This window comes from Papilio polytes, unplaced genomic scaffold (assembly GCF_000836215.1).
Source record: "Papilio polytes unplaced genomic scaffold, Ppol_1.0 DF822622.1, whole genome shotgun sequence".
Classification (NCBI taxonomy): domain Eukaryota; kingdom Metazoa; phylum Arthropoda; class Insecta; order Lepidoptera; family Papilionidae; genus Papilio; species Papilio polytes.
This window is the reverse complement of record NW_013526582.1, coordinates 708,518-732,262: the sequence shown is the minus strand read 5'-3', so window position 1 is coordinate 732,262 and position 23,745 is coordinate 708,518. Positions and strand designations below refer to the sequence as shown.

The window sequence follows — 23,745 nt, the reverse complement described above, 5'->3', positions numbered from 1 at the left end:
AAAAAAAAAAAAAAAAAAAAAAAAAAAAAAAAAAAAAAACATACGGTCGAATTGAATACCTCCTTCTTTTGGGAAGTCGGTCAATAATGTGGTAACAGTGGTCTTTTTCTTTGAACAAGCCTAATTAGGCTTTCGTAATGTTATCATTTTATTATAGAACTAGCTGTTCCAGTGCGCCTTCATCCGCATAAAATGTCAAAATTCAAATGCACAAATGACAATTGCTTCCTTGAGGTTGGCAACAACTTATGGTCTCTTTCCCACATTAGGGTTTTTATCTAAAATATTTACCCCCTAAGTTTAATGGCGTGAAAATATATAGCCTAAAGCGTGACGTAAGTAATGGGCTTTTCATTAAAGAAAGAATTACTCAAAAATATGGTGTAATTGCTGACATCTTAGGCAACGAAGAAGTGTGTGTTTACGCTTTATTATAATAGTATAGAAAACTCACAAGAAAATTAAAAAAAAAAAACATTGAAAATGTCCTTAAAACTTTAACTTCAGGAAACTGTAGTTAACTATGTTTACAGCAAGTTTTTTTAAAAACTGCTCTCATGTCTAGAAAAAAAAACTTTTTCGCCTTTTATTTGTTTTTCATGTAAAAAGATTTGTAATAGTCAATGGAAAAAATCTCTTGCTTCACACAAAACATGAAAATAACTTTGTTCATAGTCTTAAAAGAAAAATTTTCATGTTTTTTAAAAATTTACATTCTGTCTGCTCGACAGTATCGGCACTCTGCTCTCCACAAAAAAAATTTAATACAATGACAATAAAACAAAAAAAAAAATCAATAATTCTTTATTACGCTACAATTCTTCTTGAAGTGCCATCTTCTTCCGAAGTTCGGTGATCATTAGGGCGACTTTCGTTCTTGACACCGCGGCTCTGAAAAGTTAACGGGTGCTCTTTCCATACCACTGGCGTAGGTATTTGAGCCAGGACGTTCTTCGACCTACACTTCGCTTTCCGTGGATCTTATATACACATATAAACAAAGTTTATATAATTAATTAAAATACTGAGAGCTTTACATTAAAAATCTTAGCCTAACGGATTATTAGACCAAGGCTCAGAGTGTCTATGCCGGGTTTCTGAAGTTCCCTATTATTTTATCATTGCTTAATGATTTTATTAGGTTAACTTATGTTTCAACAGGGTACTTATGTAACAAAACTTCAGTAAAGTAGTTCGGAAACACATTTCACGAAGTTATCGAAGCAAAAACTAATAAATAGTTAAATTTATCTGAGAAATCCGCTATAAAAGAGTAAAGTCGAGCTTGCTTCTTGTTCTGCAATCTCATTCTACAAAGGAGATTCATTTTATTTATAACTAGCTGTTGCCCGCGACTTCGTCAACGCAATATTGAGATCAAAAAGTAACCTATAATATGGCTGTCTCTTTCAACTACCCTCCAGTGAAAGGTCGAAATAGGCCCAGCCGTTTTGGAGTCTACCCGTTACAAACGCGGGCTTGCGGACAGACAGACAAGAATTTTTAAATGCGATTTATCACTAACGCAAATATATTTTCCCGAAATCTGGAATTTTTATTTTATTATTACAGACAACACACACTATGTATAGATGTAAAAAATCAGTCAGGTGACGAAATAGTCAGGAAGTTTGAGTAGCCCCAGTGGTTGAGAAAATTAGGAGTAAAAGGTTAGAGTGGGGGCATGTTATGAGAAGGGATGAATCGCATGTTACAAGGATGTTAGTTACGAATGTGGTACACCGGTAGAGGTAGACATAGAAAGAGATGGATTGTGTGAAAGGTGACATGATGAAGGGAGTGACTGAGATGACGGATGATAGAGTGCTTTGGAAGACGAAAACCCGATGACACTACGGGAGTAGGATAAGGCAGGGGAGATGAATCATGTGACGAAATAAACTGTCATATATTATACTAGTTAAAATTACATTTACAATCCTATTTACAATACTAAAAATAGGTTTATTCCTACATAATATGGGTATTTAATTAAATAGATTGACTAGAAGACTATAATTGGCGTAGTCTAAAATGACCTTGAAATATATAAATTGAACACAACTCTAATATGAATATTAAATAAAATTTAGACAAGTAAATATATATTAAATTTACAATAAGGCAATAAAAATGCATTATCTTAATTGCTAAGTGTACTGAATTTTAGAAAATGGATATACTTAAGAAATATATAAACGAGACTGGATCAATATTTTCACCGGTACTTTCTCTGACAGGTAACAGTTGTCAAGTTTAGTGCCGCCTCGCGTATTGACATGGAATAAAGCAATTTATATATAATAAACAATATTTAATTTTTATTTTTAGATACTGTTCAGTTTATAATTTACTATTTTTTTTTTTCTATATCATATAGCAAACGAACAAACGGCCTGAATCCACCGAAATGTAAAGCGACCGCTGCACAAACATCAGCAATTGCAGCGCTGCCTACCCTTCATTGACAGAGACGCACATAAAGAGGATATTTCCCCTTCCTATGCGTCTCCACCTTTCCTCTTAAGGATAAGGGTGGAAAGGGTAAGGGACTAATTTACATGTCAATACAAGCACACGAGACGGCACTAAACTTGACAACTGACAGTACCTGTCAAAGAAGTTACCAGTAAAAAAAAATTGTTCAGTATTAGTATATTGCTTAAATGTCTTCAATTGTAATACATTTTACATATAAACACACTTGGATAAGTTAAAGTCCAAGAGAAACAAAATGTTTTAAGTAATAGAGGTTTTAAGTTATCAAATGTCTATGTTGTAGAGGTTTTAGTCTCTGATAGGAAGGGAACATATTATTTTTAAGTTATCGAGGTTCTATTTTATAGTAAATGCTTATTCACTTTCTCTTCTGTCTCTTCTTCTTTTTCCCTTTCGTTGTAGATTATTCCCTCAATCTATCAAACTCGTCACTTCTCTTTATTCTGTAAGAAAATTTAAAATTACAATCTACTAGCTTTCGACCGCGACTTCTTCTGTGTGGTAAAAAAAGCAAGTATCCATGTGTTCTAAATTTTCATTACTACACTATTATATGTGGTATAGTTTGTCTAAATAAGATAGATTAGTTTGACAATTCAGTAGGGATGGGTTGTGTAAAATCAGTCATCAATCTTATCGATTTTCGATTTCTATTTTTATAGAAGTTGGAATCTATCGATTTATAGTTACAACTTATGATTTAAAAAAAACACTGTTTTCCCAAATTAATAATGACCATAACAAATAATGAGAGTAAATAAATGTTTATTACTACTACAGCCGTACGTAATCGAATTGGATTTCGCTATTATATCTGTCATTACTAAATTCTCTACACTACAATCAATACCAGAATTGTCCTCTAAATTAGTGAATAAAAAAATAATAATTTTAGTTGAGTTTGATAAATATTTAAATCGAATATCGATAGTTCATAATTGTTCGCTGCGTGTTTCGTCACTACGATACCTGTCTACTAAGTACGTCAGCCTTCATACAAATTGAATTCGATACTTCATGCGTCATTTATCAAACTATCTTATTTAGACAAACTATATCATTATACAAAATGACAGTAGCTAATATCAAATGTGGAATCAAATAAAAATTTCACCTCCTTGAAGTTAGCCCCTCATTTACTTTTTTTATATGCAAATCCTTTGAGAATGCTTAGAGGGTTTGAGAGAAAAAAAATACGTTTGAGAGTTCCTATTTTCTCCGTAAAAGCAATTTCAATTTTTAGCGTGAATTTTGCTTTCACACTTCATATTTTTTTAAATTTGCTCTTGCGAATTGCTAGAGAATCGTTTGAGAGAGATTGAGAGAAAAGAATTATAATTTGAGAGTCTTTACTTTTTCTGTAAAAAATTTTTTGAAATTCCGAAATCGGAAAAATTTGGATCGATTTTCCTTTTCTCTTAACTTCACGCTTTTACGAAGAAAGTAGGAACTCTCAAACGAAAATTCCTTTCACAAACCCTCTCTAACGATTTGCATAAAAAAGTTAAAAAAAAGTGTGAGGGCTTACTTCAGGGAGGTTAAAATTTCTATAGACATTGGGACAAACCAAACTCACCCATGTTTCATCTTCAAATGACATCTCAGATCCCGCAATCGTCTATATTTCTTATCACAAAGTGTACAATCAGCTGAGTGGCGGCTAAATTTATGTTTATTCCATAAATGATTCAATTTATCCTTACAAGTGCGGAATTTTCTCTCACAAAGAGTACAAGAGAACCTCAGTAATGGCATACAATCGTGACTTTTATATTGACTTTGGAAACGGAATACCTCGTCACATATCTGACAAGTAATAATTTTGACAGGCTCATGGTTCTAGAAATAAAACATTTTATTGTGATTTAAAACATTTGCTTTCGCCCCTGACTCCGTCCGCGAGGTATTAAAAAAATTTAGTCTATGTGTTCTTCCAGACCATCTATACAAAATTTCATCGAAATCCGTTCAGCAGTTTAAGCTACAAACTAACAAACATCCATCTAAACTCTCGGATTTGTAATATTAGTATGATTAGGGGATATCGTAACCATAATAACCTTGCTTCCTTAATGTTGGCAGCTTGTAGTTTATGGTCTCTTTCCCACATGTAGGTTTTTTCCAATTTATTTACCCCCTAAGTTTAATAGCGTGTAATAAAGCATGTCGTAAGTGTAGGGCTTTTTTTTAAAGAAAGAATTTATAATTTTGATTTTTTTTATAAAAATGCGAAAGTTTAGATGGATGTTTGTTAGTATGTAGCCTAAACTGCTGAACGGATTTCGATGAATTTTTGTATAGATTTAGAGGATATTCTGGAAGGACACATAGGCTACTCACTTTTGTTTTTTTTTAAATTCCACGCGGACGGAGTCGCGGGCGAAAGCTACTATTAATATAAAGCGTAAACACACTTCTTTGTTGCCTAAGATGTCAGCAATTACAGCATATTTTTGAATAACTCTTTTTTTAATAAAAAGCCCTACACTTGCGTCATGCTTTAGGCTATATATTTCACGTCATTAAACTTAGGGGGTTAATATTTTGGATAAAAACCCTAATGTGGGAAAGAGACCATAAGTTGCTGCCAACATCAAGGCAGCAAGGTTGTCATCATGTCATGTCATTTTGACATTTGCTATTGATAATTTGACAAATGTAAACGATAAAATAAATTTTTCATAATTTCGGACGGAGTCGCGGGCAAAAGCATATACATATTAAAAATTATAGCAGTAAAAAAACCATACATACCTCAAGATGTTGTATAATCAAGGATTCCACAAAAAACTTCTTACCACAGATGTCACAGACGTATTTTTTTTTATGCATTTCCTTGTGTTGATCAAAAAGAATTGGATCCTTGTAACTTTTACGACAAGATTTGCAAAAATATATACTGTGTAAATGAGAATGTTGTTCCATATGTATTATCCAATTATCGATATCTTTGATGTCTATACGACACTTAGGGCAAGTTAACTTAGCCCCGTTAAGCATATCTATTTTAACTTCGTATAGTAAATGGTTAATCAAATGTCTTTTGAGTTTTATACTGTTTGTAAACATTTTACTGCACACAATACATAATAGATTGTGATTTCTTATCTTTGTTAGAATAACTGAAATTGAAAATATAAATTATTGCAATTCTATCTGTACTGTTATAATAAAGCGTAAACACTTTGATGCCTAAGATGTCAGCATCACAGCATATTTTTGAATAATTCTTTTTTTAATAAAAAGCCCTACACTTACGTCACGCTTTAGGATATATATTTTCACGTCATTAAACTTGGGGAGTAATTTGGGATAAAAACCTTAATGTGGGAAAGAGACCATAAGTTGCTGCCAACATCAAGGAAGCGATATTTCATAACAAATTTTAGATAAACAAGTTCCTTAAGTAAGTGAATAGGGATTATGCACGGTTTTTTTCTTTTTTTAAACGAATATACTTGTTATAAAATAACCACAAAAAAAATTGACGCGAAAATATTCAACCATTGAGCTAAAAATAATAAAATAAAATTACGACCATTTTCGAGCGAAAAACGTGACCGGAGTTGTCATGAGACAATTGACGTCAATCGTCTCATTCCATTCATAACATACGCTCAGATGTCACTTCCATGTAAAACACAACAAAGTATCTCAAGGTCAAAAACTCAAAAATCGATTAATTTCTATTATTCCTGGTACAAATAAGTGGTAATTAATAATTCTATTCATTATTTTTTTTAAAAAAGTTGGTTTTGATATCGTGTTTACAGTAAAATACTTCAAGAGTGTATTTCTATATAAAGTAACGTAAATGAACTGTGTATTGTCAACACAGCGACGCCTTATTAGATAAGCCACTTGCTTCAACCAATAGTGTGCGTTTTAGAACTTAGCGAGCGAATTTGAAAAAAGACACTTTTTAATGATTAAATTTTGCCACTAAATCACATTATATTTAAAAAAAATTTGCAGGACTGTTTTTATAATAATAAAGTATACTTATAAAAAGTTTGGTACAATTTAGCGTCATATGCATATTGCCTATTTTTATAAAGGAAATAAATTAAGTAAATTCTTAAATTAACTTACCGAGAGCTTGTTTTACCATCTCAGGAGTCATTATTTTTTTTACTTCAATCTCATTGTCTATATCCATATTACCTTCGTTCAATTGTAAATGTGATTCCCAATGTATGAAAAATTTATCAATATCAACTGATTCTTCGCATAAAGAACATTTATAACCTTCATATCCTGAATTCGGTAAATGGAATAACTCATATATATGTGTTAAAATATGATTTTTTAAATTAATTATATCATTGAATTTCTCAAAACATTGGGGACAGGATAAATATGTCAGTTTATGTTCTGGAAAATGGTTTAAAAACGATTTTATGTTTTGGAAACTTTTCATACAATATATGCAATTAATATACTTGTTTATACAAGATATTGAATGATCTACGTATTGTTTATAATTTCCTGTATATTTACAATCACTGCAAGAATATTTAGGTTCAGATATGTTTTCTGTATTAATTTTTATATAATTGTCACTATATTTAGGTACTATATTGTCTGAGATTCCATCGATATCTGTATTAAATGTATCTATTTTTATATTGATACTAGGATCAGTTTTAATATCTGTATCTAAATTGTCAACTGCATTCAAATAATCTGATGTCACTTTATCGTTAAAATCTTTAGTTATATCAGATTTTTCTATTTCACTTCCACTATCTTTGGATATCAAATTATCTTCTGTAATGTTTAAATTAATTAAATCTGTATCTTTTTTATTAATATTTTCTTTTTCAACTTTCTTTATACTTTCATTTACTTCTTGTTTAGATTTTTCTTTATTTGAATTACAATCTTCCATTTTATCTACATTCGTTTTAATATTACATTTAAATATTTCATTATATTCCATATCTGATTGATTTTCATTTTGAATATCGGTATCAGAATTTTCTTCAGTACTCGTATCTGTATTCAAATATTCATCATTATTTGAAACAGTATTATCCAAAACATCGTAAGTATCGTCGATTGGATCATTTGCTTCTTTATCTAGAAACTTCTTGTAACAATCAGATGCTTCAAAAACTTTCGATATTTGCTTCTCTATTTCAACATCTCTTTGTATTTCAGCGTCTAATTGTACTTGGAATGCATTATTAGATTCGACATCAAAATCGATGTCATCTTGTAAATTGTTTACTGTTCGAGTTATTATTTGTTTTTTATTTAATTTTTTAGTAATAACACTTTGTTCTAGATTCCTACATTTATTAACAGACGTAGTTTTGTTTGTATTACTTTTATTACAAGCTTCTGTTATTTCCTTAGTTTTTTTACTTTTAATTATTTCGAATAACTCAAGAGGTGTGTAATTCATATATTCCAAATCAACTATGTGTTTATGTAGAATTTTTGCTGAAATATACAAATTAATCATACTAATATTACAAATCGGAAAGTTTAGATGGATGTTTGTTAGAGTTTGTAGCCTAAACTGCTGAACGGACATCCATGAAATTTGGTACAGATGTAGAGGATAGTCTGGTAGAACACATAAGCAACTCACTTTTGGTTTTTTCAAATTCCACGTGGACGGAGTCGAGAGAAAGCTAGAATATTTATAATTTAATATAAGAGTGTGTTGGCGTTATTCATTCATTCATACTTCATACTAGCTTTCGCCTGTGACATCGTCCGCGTGAAATTAAAAAAAAAACCTAGCCAATGTTCTTCCTTAATCTTGGCAGCATGTAGTTTATGGCCCCTTTCCCACATGCAAGTTTTCCATTTTATTTATCCCCCAAGTTTAATAGCGAATATTAAAGCAGTATACTAAAGCAAGGGCGGAACCAGAGGGGGTGGTGATAGGGTTTATGATCCCCTCCCCGAGCTGGTCGGTCAAGAGCTTGTAAAATATATTTACATATTTTGTCAAGCTCTTGACTTGACCACGACTATGTGACATCCCCCCTGACGCCAAAACTGGTTCCGCCCTTGGCCTAAAGCGTGTCAGTGGAGGGCTTTTTAATTAAAGAAAGAATTATTCAGATATATGCTGTGATTGCTGACATCTTACGCCACAAAGTAGTGTGTGTTTACGCTTTATTATATTAGTATAGGTAGAATAGGAGTATAGATAACTCACCAGGTACTTGTAAACGAACTATACTGTCGCATATCACGCCCTTTATGCATTTGACGGGTAACAACATCTGAAATAAAAAATAAAAAACGTGAATTAAAAAAAAACATCCTTTCTTCGCTAAGGATAATAATCGATAGTAACTTGGAAATCGCCTTAATAAATAAAAAAAAATATAATTACATTATAGACTACGAGCTGTTGCCCGCGACTTCGTTCGCGTGGTATTAGAAAACATACAAATTATATAAATTACAAAAAGTTACGTATCCCTCGGGAACCGGACATTTCTCGGGGATGAAGGTTATCCCATGTGTACTCCAGACTTTGTTTTATATCTGTGCCAAATTTCAATAAGATATGTTGAACCGTTGCAGAATGATCGAGTAAACATTAAAAAACTAAATTAATGAATCCCAGGGGAACCGTAACTATTCCCGGGATAAAAAAGTAGCCCAGTTTTCTTCCAGACTATGCTCTAAACCTGTGCCAAATTTCTTAGAGATCCGTTCAGCCGTTTAGGCTACAAACGCTAACAAACATCCATCCATCCATCCATCTAAACTTTTGCATTTATAATATTAGTAAGATTGGTGGATCGGGTTTGAGTACATGACTTGTAATCGACAGGTCACTAAGTAAACACTTTTTGAAATAAAGAAACGCCTGCACCTCATGTTCCTAGTTAAAAAACACATCAGGGGAACGACTGGGCGACAAAAAGTCCAATAAAAAGCTTACTTTATGTCCTCACTGAGGGGCTCGGAGCCTACCCTAAGTTAGGGACTAAGCCATAGTCAACCACACTGCGGGTTGACTTCACATATCTTTGAATTTCTTCGCTATGAGCATCACAATTTTTCCTTCACCATAAGAATGTTGGGTAAATTATGTACTTTTAAAAATCTAAAATCACAGGTACAGCGGGATTCGAACCCAAGACCTGTGGATTACAAATCAAGTGCTTAAACCACTGAGCCACCGATGCTTCTAAGATATATATAAAATCAGCTGATAGATATGTATAAAGTGCATATTGTGCTAAGACAAGAGCAAATTGAGATAATGGAAAATTTTGTGTTTCACTACCTTTTGCCTGTGATGCTGTCCGTGTAGAATTAAAAATAAAATTAATATCCTATGTGTTCCTCTACATCTATGACTATCCTCTACATCTATGCTAAATTTCATTGAGATCAGCCCCCTAGACAAAGTAACTTTCGATTAACATAGCTAGTAGAATCGACAAAAAGTGTCGAATGTATAGGAATACTAGCTTTCGCCCGCGACTCCGTTCGCGTGGATTAAAAAAAACCGAAAGTGAGTAGCCTATGTGTTCTTCCAGACTATCCTTAACATCTAAACCAAATTTCATCAAGATCCATTCAGCTGTTTAGGCTACAAACTCTAACAAACATCCATCCATCCATCCATCTGGTAGTGCCCGCTTTAACATCTTAGCACTGCAGGGCCGGCACGCCCGGTGTAATACCACGACCACACAGAAGACACGCGTGAAATGGAAACAATTCCGTGTTTCGTCTGATGAGTGTGGTGCTGGAGGCCTAATTTAAGTCCCTTTCTCTTTACCACCCTTTTCTTATAAGGAGAGGATGGAAAGAGGAAGTGGATTTGACAGTGGAGGAGATGCATAAGAAGAAATATCCTCTTTATCTCCTCCTCCGTTTATGTCTATGGGCAGCGGTCACTTCGCCATTTAGGCGATTTCAGGTGGCCGTTTGCTCGTTTGCCACCTTATGTTATAAAAAAAAAATCTAAACTTTCACATTTATAATATTAGTATGAAGTATGATGTGACAACCATGTGACTTATCAAATGTTGTCAGTTCCATACATTTTTGACTTTTCGATCAGCGACAAAGATAATCGAATGTTACTTTGTGTAACTTTGTGTGTTTGTCTGTACTTTGTGTGTTTGTGTGTACAGATCGACAGATGTCGCATTTATAATATTAGTAAGATCTACCTTGGCAGCATACCGTCGTCTTTGACTAGACTTGCCATGTTTTACCATATGACTTGTAAATAATTCATTATTATTATATAATACGTTATTTTTACATAAAATACAATATTGCAACACATCATAATTAGATGAATGGACTAATAAATGTTCGTTTAAATAACATTTAGTGAATTTCTTCGAGCAATCTGGACATTCACTGACACCTTTATTCATTAAGATATGTAATTGTTGTAATCTCTTCGTTAGAAATCTATTGCAACAGAATTGACATCTATAAAATTTATATTTTTTCTGACAATCATGGTAAGGAAGAAAAAAATATTTCTCTTCACATATATTGCATATCTTAGGATGTGTTATGGCCGGCTCGTCAGACTTCGGTGAATGATATAACACCATATGACTATACATATATCCGTTTCTACATTTCATAGAACATATATTACATAAAACCCCACTATCGTTGTAGCTTTTACAATCACTTTGTGATCCAACAGACGTCAATTGATCCAGACACAACTCGCAAGTATGACTTTTCACACAATATTTCATAAATTCACGATTTTGAAATACTTTATTACATTTCCAACAATCAGTGTTAACAATAACTAGTTCACTTTTCTTTGGATTACCGTAAGAGACAATTATATTTGTTTCTTGACCAATAACTTCAAGTAAAATCGTCAGATTTTTCTCTTCATGTATTGTTATATGTTGTTCGAAATGATATAATCTTGACCATCCTTCACTACAAATGTAACATTTATATAAAATGGGGGTAGTTTTTAATTTTGTGCTCTCACACCAACGTTTCCAGTACTCTATAGCATTATATATTAAGTTTTCGTATACAGTTCTTTTATGTGTGTAACATTGGGGATGTTGCGTTCGGATAATTTTATTCAATATTGAATCTGATTTATTTTTTACTAACTTAGCTTGTTCTTCAATACCTTTTAGTATAGTTTCTTTACTTAATATGTATAACTTATGTTGGTAAATGATGTAGTATTTTTTTTCATTCTCTGAAAAAAAAAATATGTACAGTCAGTATAAAACTAGTAGTTAATAATCAGATAGCAGCAACCAATCAAGTCAAGGTTCAGCCCTTTCGGGTGCCCTTGAATCAGAATGCTAAACGCGTATTGAGTTACAGCTCAAGCCAAGGTCTCCTCTCGGGGTCCCTTGTGCCTAGTCACTGCATGAAGCGTCCACCGAAGCAAACTAAGAGCTCGGTAGCCTTCTAATGCGGTAATAATAACTAAGTAACGACACATGCCGAGGCTCCTGAGGGAGCCCTTGAGCTTAGTTTAGTCTATGCGCCATATGCGTTCTGCCACCTTAAGCCCGGTGAATCTGTAAATGACTCTTGAAGGCTAACAGTGGTCTTTCAGTCACAAAAAAAAGTAGTAGTAAAAAAGTAGAAGGTTATCGTGGTATGGACATATTATATGACGAAATGATGGGGACTTAAACCATAAAGAGTTAAGATTGAATGTGGATGAATACAAAGGATAGGAAGACAGAAGAAAGTATGGATTGTGTGAAAGAGGATATGCTTAAGAAAGGAGTGGATTTAGATATGACGGCTGATAGAGATGTATGGAAGAGCAGCACATACTGTGCCGACCCTCCATAAGGGGTAAGGGCAAGTTGATGGTGATGAGTATAAAAGTAGACTATGAGTTCTTCCAGATGTTCTATGTCAAATTTCATCCAGATATGTTCAGCCATTTGGGTTACAAACTCTAACAAACATCTATTCATCCATCTAAACTTTCCCATTTATAATATCAGTATAATATTATCAGAGTAAAAACATATAAAATACCTGATTTCGAAGGATTATTATTCTCATTAAGAAATCCGCTTGATGCCGCTATTTCATTTGAAATATCATCTTGATTACATTTAGGTTCCGTATCCTCATCTTCAGAATCATCTATACTAATAACTTCAGTATAAAATGATGTATTGTCCCGTTTGTTTGTAACATTGTTAAGAGATAACAAATTTTTGTTGATATCATTTGTATTTTCTGTGTTTATTTCGTTTTTTATTTTATCGTTTAAGTTACACGCAACCTGCGAAGTGTCTCCCATATTACTAGTTTTATCCCTTCATTATTTTATCCTGAACATTCCATTTATTCAATATTTAAGTAATCTCATTTTACTTTACCGAAATTACAGAAATGTAGCAAGCTACAGTGACAGTGAAAGATATGCTTATAGTTGCCACATTAAGTTGAAATGTTATTAAAAAATAATGTCCAATTGAATTAATATTTATATAAGTTGTAATTTAGCTGAGTATTCGTAAATCGTATTTAGAATGCGATATTAAAATACTTCATTAAAGAATTAAGTAAATAAAAAATAAATGTAGCTAAAGAAAAACATAAATAACAAAGCTGTTAATTATCAGAACATGACGTCAAAAATTTTTAGAAATCGGTACTACGGGTACTCTAATAAAATCAAAATAACCGTGCCTAAATGTTTTATTAAAATGTTAAAATTCGAAATGCTCTTTTATCTTTAGATGTTTAATTTCCATTTAATTTAATCCGATTCTAGAGCGGAATAGTAATGCTTTTGAATCCACGCGTATAAAATTAAGCCTGCTATGTAAGCACTATTTGGAATTACTTTAAATATTATAAAACCAATCTAAATGAACTTTAAATTGCGAAACTATTATTACACAAAGAGATTTAGCAAGAAAATGTGTGAAGGTATTACTTACTCTTTGGTCGTGCCGTCAAGTTTATTTTATCTGTCTTCGTTATTTCATATTAAAATAACTTATACTACCCGACAAATAAACTAAATGTGATAAAAAATAACTTAATCGCTAAAAAGTTGCACGAAAAATAATACAGGTAGTTTAAAATCTATACCTTTTGAGCTTTTATCGTTTTTTTTTCAATATCTAGCCACGCCATTTTCGCATATTACTTGTGTAAAGTGTTTACATTAAACTGGACAATAAAATCCCCCAAACAACATCTATAACAAAATACAATTCGATTTATATCTAAAATACATATGCTGGTAGTTACAAAAACGATGTACCGACGTGTACGCCATATTTTCACAAAATTATACGTAAAATCAAAACGTTAAAGATTATCAAATAAAGTTTTCTATGTCATGTTTGCTTATAAGTTAAGCCCATGAATAGTAAAGTGCAAGTCCTGGATTCGAATCCTGTGTGCCAATGTGTCTTTCGGATTTGATAATTATGTACACTCACCCTTTTATATAGTGAAGGAAAACATCGTGATACTGTACATATCTGTGAAATACAAAGATATGTGTGAAGTTCTACAGTGGTCTAGTATTGACTATGACCTAGTAAATTTAGGGTAGGCTCCGAACCCCTCTCTGCTGATATATAGTTCTCTTCTCTTATATATAGTTTTCAACACTAAGGACCTGTTCCAGTAAATTGTAATTGTCTGATAACATTCAAACATGTAAATGTGATGGAAATTTCGGATTTCGTACCCTTATCTGACAGTGACGTCATTTTTAAGCTATAAAGTTAGTGACCCTTGAGTTTATAAATATTTTTGTGGGTAGTTATAAGATGTAGGTACTTTGAAATTTTTATATAATAATATAAAGAACTATTTGATTCCTCTGGAGATACCTTTGAAACATACATCTATACAAACACATTTATATCAGTATGAATACATTTTTTTAAATACTACCCTCTTTGATTTTCAGGATAACATTTAAAATGAGAGGATAAAATTAAAATATGGAAGACACTTCGCAGATAGAGTTTAACATAAATGTTAAAGTAGAAGAAATAGAAGAGGAAATAAATACAGAAGAAACAAATGAATCTCTCAACAATGTTTCAAATGAACAGTACAATGAACCATTCTACGCTCAAGTTCTTAGTACAGATAATTCTGATAATGAGAACATAAGTGAGAATTCTAACTCTTTGGAACCTACATGTAACAAAGAGGATAACTCAAATGAAGCAGGGGCAACAAGCAGTGCATTTAATCTGGAAATCTGTAATTCTTTGGAATCAGGTATGTATAGATTAGCTTTTGCTTGTGAATTTTTTATGTACTAGCTGTTCTCATGCGGCTTCATCCGCATGAAATTATGAATGTTTTATTTTATTTTTTACATTTGTCAAATTATCAATTGCAAATGTCAAAATAACATGACATGACAAACCTTAGCAATCTTTCTTTCTTGTTCTTCTTGTTGATGTTGGCAACAACTTATGGTCTCTTTCCCACATTAGGGTTTTTATCCAAAAGATAAGTTTGGCTCCTAAGTTTAATGGCGTGAAAATATATTGTCTAAATCATGAAGTAAGTATAGGGCTTTTATTTAATAAAGAATTATTCAAAAATATGCTGTAACTGCTGACATCTTAGGCAACAAAGAGGTGTGTGTTTATGCTTTATTTTAATAGTATAGATATTTTTTTTTTAATATTAAAAGTCAATTTTAGCTGCATATATCACTCGGTGACATTATCAATGAGTGACCTTGTAAATGTTGTGATAATTGAAACCTATGCAAGTAGTTTTTGAGTTTATTTGTTAAATACAAAAATACAAATCTTTAGCGTTAGGGTGACTAGGCCATAGTCAACCTTGCTAGCCCACTGCGGGTTGGTTGACTTTACACATATCTTTGAATTTCTACGCCAATGTGCAGGCATCACGATGTTTTCCTTCACCGTAAGAACGTCGGGTAAATTATGTACATATGAAAAATCGAAAATCAAATTGGTACAGCGGGATTCGAACCCAAGAACTATAGATTACAAGTCAAGTGCTCAAACCACTGAGCCATCAACGCTCCTATTGAATACCTTATTTATTGCTATCAACCAATAATTGTTTTTTTAGGATAATTTTTCTGTATTCCGTGGCTCAGTGGTTTAAGCACTTGACTTGTTATCTACAGGTCTTGGGTTCGAATCCCGATGTACCAATATGATTTTTCGAATTTTCATATGTATATAATTTACCCGACGTTCTTACGGTGAAGGAAAACATCGTGATGCAGCACATATCGGCGAAGAAATTTAAAGATATGTGTGAAGTCAACCAACCCGCAGTGGGCCAGCGTGGTTGACTATGGCCTAGTCACCCTTTATTAGGGTAGGCTCCGACCCCGTTGATGGGGACATATATTGAGCTGGTGATGATGATGATGAATTAGATTTTTTTTAATATGATTATCTGCAACAGGAAATGCAACTTACTTTGGTTATAAAAATTTATAATACCTTTTTAATAATTTTTCATGTCATAAATTACTCATAAGTCTTTTTCAGATGATGAAAAAAAATTCTTTGTCATCCAAAAAAATTTTATATACACATTAACAAGAAAAACTATACTAAAAGGTATAGAAGAGCAAACGAAATCGCTAAAAAGTAAATCGGATTCACTTTTAAATATATTTACACGAACACATCATCCCGAAACATACATCCATGCGAAAACTGTCCATGAATATTTATTAGAGAATGCTATAGATTTATGGAGGAATTGGTATGAAAGAAATACAAAACTAAGGAACACACCCCTTTCATACAAATGTTATATATGTAATAAGGGATGGTGGAGATTGAATCCGTTTAAACAACATATAATAATTCATAAACACCCACAATTTTTAATATCATTCGAAGGTGTTGGTAACGAAGGGAATATAGTCGCAAGTATTAATTACCCAAAACTAAATAATACAATAACAATAAATAGTAATTGTTGGAAATGTGATAAACCATACAAAAGCCATGCTTTAACAGTATTATCGAAATATACTTGTGATTCATGTTGGATGGATTTTAAAACTTGCATAGAGTTGGCACAACATGAAAATACATGTAAATCTAATTTACATGATGGTCTGTTATGTAATTTATGTCCTATGTATTTTGCAAATAAAGACCTTTTGTATAGACATAAAATTTTGTATCACACACCAAAATCGGATGACCCAGCAGTAATAGTGACAAAGATATGCAATTTATGTGAGGAGAAATATTATTTTGTTGCTTACCATGATTGTCCGAAGCGTCCCAAGTTATTTAAATGTGATTTTTGTTGGAATAAATATGTATCGAAACCGTTACAAGAGTTACATATGTCTATGAATAAAGGTTTTACTAAGTGTCCAGATTGTTCTAGAAATTTTAGGAATTGCTTCCTTATTGAACATTTGATAGAACATTCTTGTAATTACAGTGTTATACAATATTGTAATAAATGTAAATACGACGTACTTTACATTGACAAAAGTCGTTTTGCTAGACATATGGTGAAACATGAAACTGATGTTAGAAAAAAACGCTATACTGTTAAGGTAAGTTTTATTTAAAAGACTAGCTTTTGCCAGCGACTCCGTCCGCGCGGAATAAAAAAAAAAAAGAATTAGCCTATGTGTTCTTCCAGACTATCCTCTACATTTATGCCAAATTTCATCGAGATCCCTTCAGCCGTTTAGGCTACAAACTCTAACAAACATCCATTTATCCATCCATCCATCCATCCATCCATCCATCTATCTATCCATCCATCCATCCATCCATCCATCCATCCATCCATCCATCCATCTATCCATTCATCTATCTAAACTTTTGCATTTATAATATTAGTAAGAAGTAAGATTGTAAAACGTATAGTAGTGTTTTTTTTTTTAATTTCAATGTAAATTTTTTATTTTTTTTATAGTTTTTTAGATAGTGGTTTTAGTAATTTCAAGTTTGTTTATCTGTTTTTTATTATGATACAAGCTGTTGCTTGCGACTTTCTCGGCGTGTAATAAAAATATAATGAAAAATATAGGTTATTTTGGACAGATATAACTTTCTGTGATTTTTTAAATCCAGTAGTTTTTGAGTTATTTCAACACAAAAAATACAACTGTTTCATCTTTATATTAGTATAGATAGCTGTGGTCCAATTTTTGAATGAAAAACTAATAAGTAGTTTTTGAGTTTTCTGTATGGATTGTGTGGATGAACTATTTTAGTACTGAATTAGTATTTTGAAGCGTTTTTTTTGTCCATTTTTTAGATTCTTTAGGATGTCGTCTCACATCCCCTTGGCAATACCCATGTTTACTTTTATTTTTTTTATCCTATTTTTTTTTTTGTAAATTAATGTTTTCTTTATATATTTCAGATGTTATTGCCTATGAAATGCTATCAAGGAATTGTATATGATAGTGCTATTCCTCTTGATATATCTGGTAAGTTATAATTTTTTTAATTCACTAATTTTCGCCCTAGACTTTGTCCGCGTGGATTTAAAAAAAGTGAGTACCCGCAGTGAGCCAGGTTAACTATGGGGTAGTCACCCTTTATAAGGGTAGGCTCCGAGTCCCTTAGTGAGGACGTATAGTGAGCTGGTGATGGTGATGACGGAGTAGCCTATGTGTTCTTCAAGACTGTCCTCTATATCTATGGCAAATTTAATCGAATTCTTTTCAGCAGTTTAGGCTACAAACTCTAACACACATCCATCTAACAGTGTTAGTGCCCGCTTGAACATCTTAGCACTGCAAGGCCGGCACGCCCCCAGTAATACCACGACCACACAGACAGGCGTGAAATGGAAACAATTCCGTGATTCGTCTGATGAGTGTGGTGCCGGAGGCCTTTTAAGTCCCTTTCTCTTTACCACCCTTTTCTTATAAGGAGAGGTTGGGAAGAGAAAGTGGATTTGACGGTGGAGGAGATGCATAGGAAGGGGAAATATCCTCTTTATGTGCAATTAAGGCAATGCATCTGCAATTGCGGATGTCTATGGGCAGTCGCTTCGCCATTTTGGCGGTTTCAGGTGGCCGCTTGCTCGTTTGCCACCTTATGTTATATAAAAAAAATCTAAACTTTCGCATTTCGCGTGTCTCCTCTACCGTTAAATCCACATTCCTTTCCATCGCATTATGTATTTAATAATTTTAGCGTTAGTTAATGTATATTTGTATATTTCAGGTAGCCATTTACTTGGATATTTAGATAATGTAGGGTACACAAATTACACATTACCAAAACTTCTAGCTTTAATTTACAAAATACATATACAAAACTCACGTAATAAAAAGAAAATAAAAGAGAAAAAGAAAACAGAAATACAAAATCAACCTAAGAATGTTGAACAGAGTGATTTGAATAAAAAAATAACTAAGAAAGTAACGCTGCATTCAATTGTGAAGAATTCAAAAGATGATATCGAATCTGATATCGCGTTTCAACAACAATTAGACGCTGAAATAAAGAAAGATGTTGAAATCGATAATGAAATATCTGAATTGTTTAAAACATCTAGTATTTATAAGAAATTTCTAGATAAAGAAGCTAATGATCCGATAGAAGATAATGATGTTTGTATTATTGAGGAAAAGAAAGAAGTATTTGTGATATCAGATACCGATAGTGAGACATCAGAAATAATAATAGATTCGATTTGTGAAGATGTTCCTGATATTAATATGATAAATAGATTTAATTCTAATATGTTTTATGAAACAGATACTACAAGTAAAATAGAATGTAATGAAGATAATAATGAAATAGAAGTACAAGATACAAATGAGAGTGTAAGAGAAATCAAAAGAGAAGATAATACAATTGAAAATATCTCAAATGAAATTAGAGAAGAAACTCAAATTAAAGAAAATTCAGTTGTAGATTTTCTTAATAATGTTGAAAAATTAGATTTTAAAATTGAAAATGATAATTTAGATAATGAAGAATTCGAAATGGAAATATCTGATTATAAGATAACAATGGTACAAACAGATTATCCATATTGTTGTAAAAATTGCAGATATAACGGCAATTATGAAGATTTTATAGCTCATTTATTGAGTTGTCGTAAACATATGAAATGTACATATTGTAAGAGAACATTTTCCGATACGAAATCGTATTTAAAACATTTCCCAGAACATAAATTGAAATATCTCTCTTGTCCTCAGTGTAATAAGAAATTTAGCGTTCTACATAACCTTAAAAGACACATTTTAACGCATATACATGAATTATTTTTTACAATACCTGAAGATTCCGAAAAATATATAAATAACAATACTTTTTTATGTTATGTTTGTGATAATGTCGTTGAAATTGACAATTTTTTCATACATTGGGAATCTCATTTGGAATTAATTGAAGTTGCAGTCGATGAGGTGTCGGAAAATGTCTCTGAATTGAAAAGTATGATGACACCTGAAATGGTAAAACGAGCTTTAGGTAAGATATTTTATTATAATACACATATATCTATACTAATATAAAGAGAAAAGATTTGTATTTTTGTAACTATTGAAATAACTCAAAAACTACTGGACCGATTTTAATTCTTTCATATTTAGAAAGGTAACTAACTTTGGGTATGTGTTTTTATTTCACGTGGACAAAGTCACGAGTAGCACCTAGTACTTATTAAAATAATGAAGCGTAAACACACACTTCTTTGTTGCCTAAGATGTCTGCAATTACAGCATATTTTGAAATAATTATATTTTTAATAAAAAGCCCTACACTTACGCCATGTTATAAGCTATATATTTTCACGCTATTAAACGTAAAGGGTCAGTAAATTGGAAAAAAAGTTCTATGAAAAAGGGACAAAACTATAAACCAATAGGAAAGAAACAAGGTTGCCATGGTTACTAAAATTTTAGCCAATAGCAAAGGCCTCCATTCTTATTTGAGAATTTTACACAATGTAGCAACAAAACAAAGAGCTGATATATCTATAAGTAAAGAGCGTCGGTAGCTCAGTGGTTTAAGCACTTGACTTGTAATCTACAGGTCTTGGGTTCGAATCCCGCTGTACCAGTGTGATTTTCGATTTTTCGAATTTACATATGTACATAATTTACCCGACGTTGTTACGGTGAAGGAAAACATCGTGATGCCTGCACATATCGGCGAAGAAATTCAAAGTTATGTGTGAAGTCAACCAACCCGCAGTGGGCCAGCGTGGTTGACTATGGCCTAGTCACCCTTACTTAGGGTAGACTCCGAGCCCCTCGGTGGGGACGTATAGTGAGCTGGTGATGATGATATATTTATAACTAGCTGTTCCCATGCGATTTCATCCGCATAAAATTATAAAAAATTCATTTTATTCACATTTGTTCAAACTTGTCAAATTATCAGTTGCAAATGTCAAAATGACATGACATGATGACAATCTTGCTTCCTTAATGTTGGCAACAACTTATGGTCTCTTTCCCACATTAGGGTTTTTATCCAAAACATTTACCCCTTAAGTTTAATGGGGGGAAAATATATAGCCTAAAGCATGATGTAAGTGTAGGGTTTTTTATTAAAAAGAGTTATTCAAAAACATGCTGTAATTGCTGACGTCTTAGGCAACAAAGAAGAGTGTGTTTACGCTTTATTATAATAGATCTATCATATAGATCCACTTGCCCTTATCCCTTATGGAGGGTCGGCACAGTATGTGCTGCTCTTCCATACATCTCTATCAGCCATATCTCAATCCACTCCTTTCTTAAGCATATCCTCTTTCACACAATCCATACTTTCTTCGGTCTTCCTCTTTGTAGCCATCCACATTCATTTATAACACTTTCTGGTTTATGTCCCCATCATTTCGTCGCATAGTATAGCTATCTAAACTAATATTAAAAAGAAGAATTGTATTTTTGTCTGTATTTTCAGTTATCCTATCGGACACAAGCAGAGATCATAAGAACAAAAAATGTATAGTATGTTCTAAAATTAATGTAAGAAAAAATGACAGCAAGAGACATTTAACCGAACATCTATTACATGAAGCTAAAGTGAAGATGATTGCCGAAGGTGGGCAGCTAAAATGCCCCATGTGTGCTGAGGAAATCAAGGAGTTGTCAACTTGGAGACAGCATGTCCGAGAACATGCCCATATCAGGATATATCAGTGTTCTTTGTGCTATAAAAAGTTTAGTGATTCAAGTAATTTTAGTAAACATAGGAAAGTGCATAATCAACATAATTATATCTGTGATCTGTGCGGTGGAAAGTTTTGTGCTAAGACGAGTATTATACGACATTTAAAGGTACGTATAGTGTTTATAACTTAAAGGGCTCGGATCTTACCCTAAGTTAGGGACTAGGCCATAGTCAACCATTATTCACTGCGGGTTGGTTGGTTTCACACATATCTTTGAATTTATTCACCGATATTTTTCATTGCATGTCATTCACGATGCACGAAAAACAAAGATATGTGTGAAGTCAACCCGCAGTGCAGGTTAAATATGGCCTAGTCACCTTTTTTATGGCCTAGTCACCTTTTTTATGACCTAGTCAGCTTTTTATGACCTAGTCATCTTTTTATGGCCTAGTCACCGTTTTTTAATGGCCTAGTCAGATTTTTTATAGCCTAGTCGCCTTTTTAATGACCTAGTCATCTTTTTATGGCCTAGTCACCGTTTTTTAATGGCCTAGTCACATTTTTATGGCCTAGTCACCTTTTTAATGACCTAGTCATCTTTTCTATGGCCTAGTCACCTTTTTATGACCTAGTCACCTTTTTATGACCTAGTCACCTTTATATGACCTAGTTTTATGGCCTAGTCACCTTTTTATGACCTAGTCACCTTTTTAATGGCCTAGTCATCTTTTTTATGGCCTAATCATACTCAGGGTAGGCTCCCCTCAATGGGGACATATAGCAAGCTATGATATAGTGATTAAAAAACTTGTCTCTTCTAGAATCACGAACCTATGACATCAATGCAATGCCCAAAATGCGATAAAATACTTCCCTCTGAGCATAGATTGAAAAGACATATACAAGTTCGACATATAAATTTTCTATTCACATGTCACGTGTGTAATAGAAAATTCAACACTTGTAAGGAGAAATGGGATCATTTATGGAATAAACATAAAATAAGAAAATATGTAGCTGATTGTCCGCTCTGCAGTAAACAGTATAGACGGCTTATAGATGTTAAAAACCATATGAGATTTATGCACGGGTGAGTATTATAAAAGGGGTCAAAATTACCAAAACATAAAAATAAAATAATATTAAGGGCTTTTCCCACCACTGGCTGATAAAGACTCAGATAGGGAACAAAATCCGATATTTCATCACAATTTGGTGGAACAGGCTCTTAATATGTAACACTACAACATAGAAATGCTACATGACTAACTATTGCTCGCGATTTTGTCTGTGTGGAATAAACATAGTAAAAATGTAGCCTATGTTACTCACTGATAGCTTTTTAATGGTGTAAGAATTTTTAAATTTGGCCCAATAGTTTTTGAGTTATTCAAATACATACAAAAATACAAATCTTTCCTCTTTATAATATTATATGGGCCCCAACATAATCTTTTTTTTAAATAGCAGTTAAAACAATAACTTAACAGTGGTAGAGGCCGCTCTAACATGTCGGCAGTGCAGCCTGCACTGTCAGCAATACCACGACCTCAGACAGCCGGCAAGTGGAAGATATTCCGCCTACTGATCAATGTGCTGCTGGAGGACTCATTTTAGTCCCTTTCCACCATTTTCTTAAGAGGAAAGGATGGGAAGGAAAAGTGTATTTGACGGTGGAGACGCATAGGAAGGGGAAATGTCCTCTTTATGTGCGTCTCCGTCAATGAAGGGTAGGCAGCGCTGCATTTGCGGATGTTTATGTGCAGCGGTCGCTTTACATGTCGGTAGATTCAGGCTGCTTGTTAGTTTGCCACATTATATTATAAAAAATATATCGATAGTTATGTGCCTATGTGTTTCAAACTACCCTCTACATATACAAACATCCAGATCCATTCAATTTAGGATACAAATATACATACAAACTATCGCATATATAGATGTCTTAGAATTTAGTGTTCAAAACTTTTCCTAGGACCTAAAGTATTCTTAAAATGTTATCCAATTCAATTTAAAGTTTTTGGAATGTTTTTAATGTTCCTTTTTCTTACAGAATTGATAAAACTGAAGGATCATATAATACGACATACTATGAAGTTAAAAATAAAAAGAAAATAAAAAGGGAACCAAAGAAACCGGTATCGGAGACTCTTAGTAAAGATATTTCATAAT

At 32.8% G+C, this 23,745-nt stretch overlaps 2 protein-coding genes across 8 annotated transcripts; one reads left to right on the top strand and one right to left on the bottom strand.

Annotated features, from left to right (window-relative positions):
- Positions 1-2,775: 2,775 nt before the first annotated feature.
- Positions 2,776-12,871, bottom strand: LOC106105921 (zinc finger protein 836-like). 7 transcript variants are annotated; one of them, XM_013286377.1, is made up of 7 exons: positions 12,493-12,871; positions 10,662-11,686; positions 8,678-8,744; positions 6,592-7,947; positions 5,254-5,621; positions 4,076-4,338; positions 2,776-2,942 (listed from the first exon to the last, which is right to left on the bottom strand). In XM_013286377.1, exons 1-7 carry the CDS (start codon positions 12,761-12,763, stop codon positions 2,903-2,905), a joined length of 3,390 nt encoding a protein of 1,129 aa, XP_013141831.1. In that variant the 5' UTR covers positions 12,764-12,871; the 3' UTR covers positions 2,776-2,902. The 7 variants fall into 7 exon arrangements, with proteins under 7 accessions (XP_013141831.1, XP_013141835.1, XP_013141836.1 ...); XM_013286381.1 differs by having other exon boundaries at positions 11,294-11,686; XM_013286382.1 differs by having other exon boundaries at positions 11,596-11,686.
- Positions 12,872-13,443: 572 nt separating this feature from the next.
- Positions 13,444-23,745, top strand: LOC106105920 (zinc finger Y-chromosomal protein 1-like). The gene is made up of 8 exons (XM_013286376.1): positions 13,444-13,545; positions 14,399-14,718; positions 15,987-17,023; positions 17,845-17,911; positions 18,657-19,916; positions 21,360-21,736; positions 22,395-22,663; positions 23,627-23,745. Exons 2-8 carry the CDS (start codon positions 14,433-14,435, stop codon positions 23,742-23,744), a joined length of 3,414 nt encoding a protein of 1,137 aa, XP_013141830.1. The 5' UTR covers positions 13,444-13,545; positions 14,399-14,432; the 3' UTR covers position 23,745.